This window comes from Oncorhynchus clarkii, chromosome 24, assembly GCF_045791955.1.
Source record: "Oncorhynchus clarkii lewisi isolate Uvic-CL-2024 chromosome 24, UVic_Ocla_1.0, whole genome shotgun sequence".
Classification (NCBI taxonomy): Eukaryota; Metazoa; Chordata; class Actinopteri; order Salmoniformes; family Salmonidae; genus Oncorhynchus; species Oncorhynchus clarkii.
In genome coordinates, this window is record NC_092170.1 from 23,209,527 (window position 1) to 23,221,383 (window position 11,857).

The window sequence follows — 11,857 nt, forward strand, 5'->3', positions numbered from 1 at the left end:
ACCAGGAGATCTGAAAAACCATGATCAGTCAATGGGAAATATCATTATACCTTTGGGTAAAGTATTTATTTTTAGGGCAATATTGGTAGAAATGTTACAAATAGTGAGTTTCCAGACCCCCGTAAGACATCATAGTAAAATGGAGGGATGTATTCCAAAAGGAAATAGCAAAATGGCATTATACTGGGAAAGATGGGTTCATCTCTGGACATTGGAGGGTTGTCGTTAAAATCAGAATGAATGGTGGATTGGTCGCTTTGGGTGAAAATCTGGCATTTGCAGAAAGAGTAAATTAGGACCATGCCCTTTGTAGTTCGGGGCAAAAACATCAGTATTTGTCTTGTCATTTGTTCACCCTCAGATCTCTGCATCCTTATAAAACAATCAAAGAGACCCTCATCAAACTGTTTATGTTCACTAGCGGCAAAGTTTTCCAGATCAGAAGCAATAATGGTCCCCGCTCTATTGACTTTCATGGTTATTTACCCCAACAAATAATGCAGAAATCCTCACTTTTGCTCGTAAATGACCATGGTGGCAGAGATGAAAGAAATCCGTAGGGTACTCTGTTGTTTGAACCCCTTTTATGAACCTAAAATGGAAGGTTTGCAATGCTTGATATCATAGAAAGAAGAGCTTGGTGTACCAGAATGAACGTAGCCTACTGTACTATACATGTGGCTTGAGTTAACGTGAATCTGAGCCTCTCCAGAGCATCTGTCAAAAGTTAGCCGTACAGGGAAATAGGCAGTTCCTGTTCATGTGTTCCAAAATATTCTGGAAGTAATTTTGTCAGTGAAGGTTGAAAAGCGGCTGAGATTTATAGATCAAAAAACAACACACACCCAGTTCTGTCCAGATGTTTGTGGCCAACGTCAATGCTACATAATATTTCAAGCAAAGAAATCTGAGGTTTAAGAATGATGGAGGCCACTGTTTTCTTGCGGCCCTTCAATGCTGCAGAAATGTTTTGGTACCCTTTCCCAGATCTGTCCCTCTACACAATCCTGTCTTGGAGCTCTACGGCCAATTCCTTCCACCTCATGGCTTGGTTTTTGCTCTAGCATGCACTGTCAACTGTGGGACCTGATATGTCCAATCAATATAATTTACCACGTGTACTCCAATCAAGTTGTAGAAACATCTCAAGGATGATCATTGGAAACAGGATGTACCTGAGCTCAATTTCAAGTCTCATAGCAAAGGGTCTGAATACTTATGTAAATAAGGTATTTCTGTTTTTATTCGTAATAAATGTGCAAAAATGTCTAAAAACCTATTTTCGCTTAGTTATTATGGGGTATTGTGTGTAGATTGATGAGGAAATTGTTTTATTTAATCAATTTTTGAATAAGGCTGTAAAGTAACAAAATATGAAAAAAGTTAAGGGGTCTGAATACTTTCCGAATTAACTGTAGCTGATGTTTTGATGGTGTTGGAGGTGTAACTGAGGTATGAGCTGACAAATTGGGGAACGGCTGCCCGTGTGTCACAAACCACTCCCTTCCTTATTATCCCTACTGCGTTAGAAGTTCAAAACGGCGCTTGTAAGTGTAGGCTCTATTGATGTTAGAAATAATGACTTATAAAAAAATTCAAGCCATTGATGTTAGACTAATGCATGTTTTCATGTTCATTTGGATATGGTGATTTAGTCTAATTCGAGTGTTTGAACTTGCAAAGCGGCTGCATGAACTTCTAACACTGCTGCATGGGAATTGCGGGTTTATAGACAGCTCTAACGCAGTTCCACCTCTGACACTGCCAAAACAACTAATATGCTGATGTTGGCCAAAGCGGATCTGATTGAATCGGGCCCTAGGCTTGCTCTGCACAGAAAAACATTCCTAAAAGCACTTCAATCAATGAAACAAGGTTCTTTCAGAAGAAAATCAGGAAAAGTGTATTAGCCATCTAAAGGCCATAGGAATCAAGTAAGACATAACACATCAGGAAAAACTGCTAGAAAAGCAAATCAGTGTTTGTTAGTGATATGGGTGTATAGTTCTAGTAGTGACAGTTAGACCTTTGTGCTCAAACATAGTCTCATTAGGGTGCTCATTACATGTGTGCTCACATCTTCTAAAAGGTTATTCCACCCTGTGTGTATCTCTGCAATCTAGAGCTTGAAATATTTGGAGTGTTTACGTGAATGCAGTCTCCGCTAATGCGGGAACATTGCTTTCAATTTCAATCACGCTGTAACGCTGTACTTCTGTGATACAGATTGAATACAGCCCCTAGTCTATGAATATGGACTAGATATGCAATAACTAGACCTACAGTCTTAATGTTTTCTATGGTCATCAGATTTTTTTTTAAATGGCTGTGTGTTTGTGAGTGTGAGATAGGGGGGCTAGTATGTGTGGAATTGTGATTCAAGGCCAAACACATCGAGATGTCACTTCAAAACCTCTGGCTCCGGAGGCTCCTGTCATCTCCACATTTGAGAGATGCTTTGTCCACCCCTGGAGACACGCTAAATATAGAATGGGAACAGAAACCCGTTTTAATCCTAGTCACTCTTAGCATATATCTCCATACATTACAGATCAGATGAACGATGATTATGCAACTTGAGGATGCAACACAAATTCCCTCTGCCATTGTCATAGAGCAGCATAGTTGCAAGACTGCTCAATATCATAGCGGTCAAAGTGGATAAGCTCCATTTGAAATTAGGGTGTTTGCGGGTTGGAAATGTATAACTCCAACGGAAGGGCTACTCACTTTTTCCCATTACATTTCTGTCAAGTGAATTACAATCTGTTTTTACTTCCTGGACAGTCATTTAACATGTTCCATTCAAAACCATATTTTGCTGAGGGAATGAGAGGCAGGCAATCCATCATTAAGCTCCACTACTTTGGTTTGGTTACTCTGGTTCTACTTCCAGCTTTTTTACAGGCTTTACCATATCATTTGACCTTCCACTGCACCATTCATTTTGTGATGTAAGCCTTGATAAAGCCAGTTAAGGAATTCTGTGGTGTTTAATTGTGGTACTTATCTATAATGTGAACACTGGATATTACATCTCCCACAGATATTAAGTTAATTAAGGATGTCTCTGGACTTCCAAGGCCAAAGACAAATTAAAAGGAAATGAGCTCTATTAATTAGTATTGATCATTCCATAATAAAATAAGCTCTTCTCTCTTAGCTCAGCCTCTGGGTTGGTCTTAAATAAATACTGTTCATAACTATAAGGGAAATGTCCTTCAACCTCTGGTTTGCCATTATGAAAGACCGCACAGAGGGGTATGTCACCACTACATGTATGCCATCTGACTATCAATTCCAACCTACACATTAGCAATACACTAATCTGCTAAATACAAAAAAATAATACAAATTCCATCGTACTCGACATCATCATCACCACCACCACCAAACCATCATCACCACCACCACCACCACCACCAAAACATCATCACCACCACCACCACCACCATCATCATCACCACCACCACCACCACCACCACCACCACCACCATCATCATCACCACCAATATTCACCATCATCACCACCACCATCATCACATCAACTTCATCACTATCATCACCACCAGCTAACAAAATTAATAGCTGATAATACAGTTCACTAGAGCTATGATTGCATGTCTAGACTGTCAACCCAGTTATCCCCAGCCTATTGGCTAAGGAAAATGAACACAATGGCAACCCACATCACTTGTCTGCTTCACTCATAGGCCTATCATTGCAGAGCAGGCTACTGAGACCTCATTCAGGTGTAGCTACTTTGACAATAGAGAACATGTAAAGCTGGTGGTATGGTATTTGCTGAATTTATAGAAACCTCACAGTGAAATTTTGATGTGATGTTACTGCAAGAATTATGGAAGATGTGTTGAATTTTGGCAAAATAAGACTTTAGGACCCAATTTAACATACAAATATACTGAACAAAAATACAAACGCAACATGTAAAAATGGCAAAGATTTTACTGTTACAGTTCATATAAGGAAATCAGTCCATTTCAATAAATCAGTAGGGCTGTGGCATTGTCTTGTGTGACAAAACTGCACATTTTAGAGTGGGCTTTTATTGTCCCCAGCACAAGGTGCACCTATGTAATGATCATGCTGTTTTATCAGCTTCATGCAAACAAATGTGTGCACACAATTTGAGAGAAATAATATTTGTGTGCATATGGACAATTTCTGGGATCTTTTATTTAAGCTCATGAAACATGGGACCAACACTTTACATGTTGCATTTATATTTATGTTCAGTGTTCCCCAGCCGCGCCCTCAGAGCATGCGCAGACCAGCTGGCTGGTGTGTTTACGGACATATTCAATCAATCCCTATCCCAGTCTGTTGTTCCCACATGCTTCAAGAGGGCCACCATTGTTCCTGTTCCCAAGAAAGCTAAGGTAACTGAGCTAAACGACTACCGCCCCGTAGCACTCACTTCCGTCATCATGAAGTGCTTTGAGAGACTAGTCAAGGACCATATCACCTTCACCCTACCTGACACCCTAGACCCACTCCAAATTGCTTACCGCCCAAATAGGTCCACAGACGATGCAATCTCAACCACACTGCACACTGCCCTAACCCATCTGGACAAGAGGAATACCTATGTGAGAATGCTGTTCATCGAATACAGCTCGGCATTTAACACCATAGTGCCCTCCAAGCTCGTCATCAAGCTCGAGACCCTGGGTCTCGACCCCGCCCTGTGCAACTGGGTACTGGACTTCCTGACGGGCCGCCCCCAGGTGGTGAGGGTAGGCAACAACATTTCCACCCCGCTGATCCTCAACACTGGGGCCCCACAAGGGTGCGTTCTGAGCCCTCTCCTGTACTCCCTGTTCACCCACGACTGCGTGGCCACGCACGCCTCCAACTCAATCATCAAGTTTGCGGACGACACAACAGTGGTGGGCTTGATTACCAACAACGACGAGACGGCCTACAGGGAGGAGGTGAGGGCCCTCGGAGTGTGGTGTCAGGAAAATAACCTCACACTCAACGTCAACAAAACTAAGGAGATGATTGTGGACTTCAGGAAAAAGCAGAGGGAACACCCCCCTATCCACATCGATGGAACAGTAGTGGAGAGGGTAGTAAGTTTTAAGTTCCTCGGCGTACACATCACAGATAAACTGAATTGGTCCACCCACACAGACAGCATCGTGAAGAAGGCGCAGCAGCGCCTCTTCAACCTCAGGAGGCTGAAGAAATTTGGCTTGTCACCAAAAGCACTCACAAACTTCTACAGATGCACAATCGAGAGCATCCTGTCGGGCTGTATCACCGCCTGGTACGGCAACTGCTCCGCCCACAACCGTAAGGCTCTCCAGAGGGTAGTGAGGTCTGCACAGCGCATCACCTGCCCTCCAGGACACCTACACCACCCTACACCACCCGATGTCACAGGAAGGCCATAAAGATCATCAAGGACAACAACCACCCGAACCACTGCCTGTTCACCCAGCTATCATCCAGAAGGCGAGGTCAGTACAGGTGCATCAAAGCTGGGACCGAGAGACTGAAAAACAGCTTCTATCTCAAGGCCATCAGACTGTTAAACAGCCACCACTAACATTGAGTGGCTGCTGCCAACACACTGACTCAACTCCAGCCACTTTAATAATGGGAATTGATGGGAAAGAATGTAAAATATATCACTAGCCACTTTAAACAATGCTACCTAATATAATGTTTACATACCCTACATTATTCATCTCATATGTATATGTATATACTGTACTCTATATCATCTATTGCATCTTTATGTAATACATGTATCACTAGCCACTTTAACTATGCCACTTTGTTTACATACTCATCTCATATGTATATACTGCACTCAATACCATCTACTGTATCTTGCCTATGCCGCTCTGTACCATCACTCATTCATATATCTTTATGTACATATTCTTTATCCCCTTACACTTGTGTCTATAAGGTAGTAGTTTTGGAATTGTTAGCTAGATTACTTGTTGGTTATTACTGCATTGTCGGAACTAGAAGCACAAGCATTTCGCTACACTCACATTAACATCTGCTAACCATGTGTATGTGACAAATAAAATGTGATTTGATTTATATATTGGCAGAGGTAATGTATTTAATGTGCTATTGCAAAGAACATATATACTATATTAAAGGTCTAAGTTTGATAAACACATTAGGCTACACACAAAAGGCTACAGCCAATAAACTGTCATCAGAAAAAATATACTAATGGAATGCACCATCACAACAACGGACAGAATTGTTGGAATTGAACCAAAGAAGACAAGAGTAGGCCTATTCCATGTTTGCTTTGCTCAACTCTCACCAACTCTGACCCCGGCACACGCCGGCACGCGATATCTATCTTCCTCATCTCGCGGTCAAGTCCCTCTCAGGGCACCAGCTAGGCACTCTCAACACCTGCCATGATCTATTAGAAATATCTATTTTTGCCAATCGGTGAAACAACACATTAGTTTGGGATTCGGATTATAGGTGGCGTGCCCTGTCTTTGTGCTTTCTGTTAAGAAGCAGTTGTGTTAAATCTGTCATTAACCTTCAATGGACAATACAATACACTCAGACAACAGTCTTTCTCCAGAACCAGTCTAGTGGATGTATGCCTGAAGTGCAGCATTTGTATAGTGATCATAACACAGAAACATCTGCTTTCAATTCACATTGTAGGGGCTTTTTTTTCCCGAAGTTAACTTTTTTCTTCTTAACACACATTTTTTATTGAATTACTTATCACAATGAAGTCTCATCTCACTATTTATTTTACATTTTAAAATGGCTAATTTGTCAAACTGATCTAGGCTTCATATTCATAAATAACTTGAGATAAATATTATGAACACCTTATGTTACATTATTTGTAGGCTAATTTCGATATAATTCTGGATACAATTACGCACGATGGAGCGCTGTCAGCTATGTAACATTTTTGTGAACAATAGCCCACTTACCCGCTCTGTATAAATCATAACCCCAATTACATCCTTTATCGTGTTATTGATCATCTCCTATTAATAACTACATATTTTCATATGAATGGGAACTCACTTACCCAGAAACAAAGAGCGAAATGTTGCAGACATCACCGCACCCGACAGGAATGGAAATCCCATGCGACGAAACTGGAAACAATGCGTTCAGACTGCCTTAAAATTCATGCGGGTGAACGAAGTGTAGAATCACAATAAAGAAAGATTTCAGAAATAGGAGAGAGCAATTACATATAATCTACAATGAGCAGGGATCCAAGGACATTATATATTGGAACACTCGAAATGTCAATTATTCTCTTCACTAAGGAATGCAGCTCTTTCGTGTCGTCAATTTCATCATTATCGGCCACGCGTCAAATCAAAGTTCCCTTCCTTTCTGTGTCGTTCGGGACGCGTGCGTGTCTCAGGTTCCCTCTGTCTCCGTGGCTGAGCGTTCTCCTCTCCTTCCTATACCGCTGTCCGCTGCACTAGACAGTGAGGGGAAAATTCCGATAGGTGGATGTTGCTGCATGCTGGATGGAGACCTCTAGAGCCTGAAGCGCTCACATTGCCTCATCTGACCACAAAGGCATCTTGGGCTGGTCTGACTGTGGGGTAGGTTACTTGAGGCCCACTTCCTTAGCAGTGCATCAAAAGGGTAACAATGTTCCCCCCTACAGATGTCTGAATGAAAATGTTTTTATTTTATTTTATGTTCTTGCATTATTTTTACAATAGTGCATGCTGGATCTGGAAAAATAATGTGATAGTTTGGGAGACAGCACAGTGGAAATTTAACACATGGGAAAGATTGAAATGGAAAATAAATTACTGTAATTCCTTATTTTTTCTATATATAGCATATAAATTCAATATATATTTGCAATTTCAAACAATTGTAACAAATGTCACTACTCAACACATAGTTCTAGCATTTTTCTGTCGACACATCTATTGGCTTGTAGTAATAAGTGTCCATTATCCTGGAGTTATAGTGCGCACACAGTCAGGATTTATGTATCCATTCATGGGCTCCCTGGCTGTAGAATGTATGACTGTGCAACAGTGAGGTAAATAAACAAACAGAGAGAGGAGCAACACTTCCTATCAGGCATTGAGACAGATTAATCTCCTCTTTTGTCTCTGAACAATCTACTGAAATAACACACAGGGCTGAGGTCTCCATTGGCCACCAGGCCAGCCCTTCCCCTCACTGCTGCTTCTCTTTGAAGTGGCTCTTTGAGCACCCCCCATTCCTTTTCATCCCAATAACTAGATACCCTGAAACAATGCCCCCTCCTTCCCCTCCATCTACATCAAGCTAATGTGCAAGGAGAGATATGGAAGTGCTTCTATTTGTCTCACTCTACCCATGTGCTACAGAAAGTCCAGTTTTGTCATAGAGCTCCTTCAAATTTTATACAAACTGATATGTTTTTTTTTGTATTTGGGCAGGCAGCGTAGCCTAGTGGTTAGAGTGTTGGACTAATAACCATGAAGGTTGTGAGTTCAAATCCCCAAGCTGACACAGTACAAATCTATTGTTCTACCCCTGAACAAGGCAGTAACCAGAGGCAGTACAAATCACTGTTCCTAGTCTGTCATTGAAAGTAAGAAATTGTTCTTAACTAACTGACTTGCCTTGTCAAAATAAATTCATTAATGTCTCCTATTTTGACATAATGTTATTGATAGACGTCGATCAATCTTATGGCAAACATGTCATTTATATAATTGTCTTATTGCGACAACTCAATTCATTGTCGAAGAGTAAGAGCATAACATGAAACTTTGCTCTTCCAACACAGATTGTCAAACTATGATGGATGGAAGATTACCCTTGATGCTGCAATCCAAGACATAACCATAGACAGGCTTGGCACTGTCAGCACAATTCCAGGAGAGAAGCAAAGCAATAGCATTGGGGTGCAATGCGCAGCTTACTCAATGAGCAAATGTGATAACATGGCACAATCTCTGAGCAGTTGATCGTGCGATCACCACTGAACTGATTGCAAACACATAGGAGGTACCTGTACTGAATTGTCCCCAAAGGATAAGTTTGCCACAGCTACTGTAGGGGCGGCAGGTAGCCAAGTGATTAAGAGTATTGGGCCAGTAACTGAAAGATTGCTGGTTCGAATTCTCGAGCCACTAGGTGTTAATGTGCCCTTAAGCAAGGCACTTAACCATAATAGCTCCTGAAAAGCTAAAAGACTAAAATGTAATGCAGTTAGATAAAATATTGTGAGGTAGATACTAATTATCATGCAGCAGGTCACCCATCATAAATGGGAAGCAGACTCTGCCTTGGAAGTTAACTTGGTGGCTTGGCCTTGGTGCATGATATAGCACCTTAATGCAGATGGCTGATATTTATACCACAGGCCCTGAAAAGTCACTAGTGTGGAAACAGGTCCTTGTCAGCACTGATTGGTGAACTAGCATTACAATGTGCCACATTCTGTCCTGGCGTTCATTGAGGCATCACTGTTGGCATAATGATTCCATTTGTGGGAACAGACTCCCTTTAAAAATTATAATGGTGATGTGTGGGACTCTTCTTTCACCGCATGAAAATGTAATCCTCCTATGTGCAAGGTCCATACTTTTTAAAAAGCTTCAGACACAACATGGCTCCCATTTTAGAGTCCGAGCACTCCTAACACTAGCACTCCTGTATATCCAAGATGGCATAGCAGTCAGACGTCCTTTGTCCTCGTCTTGTCGTGTCCCGTGTATATATATATTTACATATTTTCTTTGCATATCTTTTTATATATATATATATATTTTTTTTTTTCTTCTAAAACTCAACTTCAAAACACTCTCCTGCAACCCGCCTCACCAATTTATATAAACAAAAGTTTTATTCACCTCAAATCTGAAATCCACAACAGAAGCTAGCCAGAAGCTAGCCAGAAGCTAGCCAGTTCACTGGCTAACGTCAGTATTCAGCTAACCACGGTTGTCGGTCATCAGCTATCCTTTAGCTCAACGTGACTCAGACCAGAGCATACTATTTCTACCACAAGCTCTGGACATTTACACCTGCATCTTGCAGCTAGCTAGCTGCTATCCGAGTGACTATTGGCATAGGTCGGTCCCGGAGCAAACATCAATTATTCCGGAGCGAGCCAGCTGAAGAGTTCCATCAGCCACTCCTGGGCTTTAATCACCGATCCGGACCCGTTTTACTGCCGACGCGGAGCCCCACCGGGCCTTCAAGACTGGAATACAGACGTTATCTGCCCGAGGGAGTTATCCAACTGGCCCCTCTGTCGTGACGTTACCTGAACGCCCATCTGCGGCCCGCTAATCGTTAGCTGTCTTATCGGCTGCTATCTGAATAGGTCCATCGGACAATTTTCTTGGGTCACTATAATTATATCTATTTTGCCAATTGGATTGGTCCCCTCTACCACACGGAACCCCACTAATCTACCGACGGAAACGCATGAGGTGGCTAAAAACAGACCTCCATCCTCTGCCAGCTTGCTACCCATGGCTCGGCTAGCTGTCTGAATCACCGTGACCCCAACCAACCTCACTACTCACTGGACCCTTATGATCACTCGGCTAAGCATGCCTCTCCTTAATGTCAATATGCCTTGTCCATTGCTGTTCTGGTTAGTGTTTATTGGCTTATTTCACTGTAGAGCCTCTAGTCCTGCTCATTATACATTATCCAACCTTTCAGTTCCACTACCCACACATGCGATGACATCACCTGGTTTCAATTATGTTTCTAGAGACAATATCTCTCTCATCATCAATCAATGTCTAGGTTTACCTCCACTGTATTCACATCCTACCATACCTTTGTCTGTACATTATATCTTGAAGCTATTTTATCGCCCCCCAGAAACCTGTTCCTTTTACTCTATGTTCCAGATGTCCTAGATGACAAATTCTCATAGCTTTTAGCCATACCCTTATCCTACTCCTCCTCTGTTCCTCTGGTGATGTAGAGGTGAATCCAGGCACTGCAATGCCTAGCTCCACTCCTATTCCCCAGGCGCTCTCTTTTGATGGCTTCTGTAACTCTAACTGTAGCCTTGGTTTCATGCACGTTAACCTCTTACAGCCCCCCCCCCCCCCCCCCCCCCCCTACTTTGTGCAATTTCCACCTGAAGACATACCCAAATCTAACAGCCTGTACCTCAGGCACAGAACTAAGGATATGCATATTCTTGGTACCATTTGAAAGAAAACACTCTGAAGTTTGTGTACATGTGAATTGAATGTAGGAGAATATAACACAATCTGGTTTAGATAAAACAATGAAAAAAAAAATATGTTTTTTATTTTTATTTTTGTATCATCATCTTTAAAATGAACATTCATTCATATGTTACGCCTGTGCTGGTTAAAATTGTTTTTATTTTATGGGGCTCTATGCTCAGATAATCGCATCGTATTCTTTCGCAGTAAATCCTTTTTTAAATCTGACAACGCATTTGGATTAGCAAGATACATGTGAGACACTTGTATTTTCATGAATGTTTAATATGACTATTTATGTAGCGATCACCGTATGTTGTGGAATTTCAGCAAGCTTGCGGGTTCCGTGCGCAGAGAGGTTAACCTTTTGCGACTAGGGGGCAGTATTTTCCTTTTTGGATAAAAAACGTTCCCGTTTTAAACGTAATATTTTGTCACGACAAGATGCTCGACTATGCATATAATTGACAGCTTTGGATAGAAAACACTCTGACGTTTCCAAAACGGCAAAGATATTGTCTGTCATTGCAACAGAACTAATGTTACAGGCGAAACCCAGATAAAAATCCAATCAGGAAGTGCCGCATTTTTTGAAAGCGCTTCATGCCAATGACTCCTTATATGGCTGTGAATGGGCTACGAATGAGCTT

At 41.7% G+C, this 11,857-nt stretch overlaps 1 protein-coding gene across 4 annotated transcripts in view; it reads right to left on the reverse strand.

Annotated features, from left to right (window-relative positions):
• LOC139382426 (CXADR-like membrane protein) overlaps window positions 1-7,587 on the reverse strand; it is a 94,848-nt gene extending 87,261 nt beyond the window's left edge. Inside the window, exons 1-2 of one of the 4 annotated variants that reach the window (XM_071126472.1) lie at window positions 7,233-7,471; window positions 7,064-7,133 (exon numbers count right to left, since the gene is read on the reverse strand). In XM_071126472.1, the coding sequence (XP_070982573.1) occupies window positions 7,064-7,124 (61 nt within the window). In that variant the 5' untranslated portion in view covers window positions 7,125-7,133; window positions 7,233-7,471. Of the gene's footprint in view, window positions 1-7,063 lie in introns of all 4 variants that reach the window. The other 3 variants (XM_071126471.1, XM_071126470.1, XM_071126469.1) reach the window with 3 other exon arrangements.
• Window positions 7,588-11,857: the final 4,270 nt, after the last annotated feature.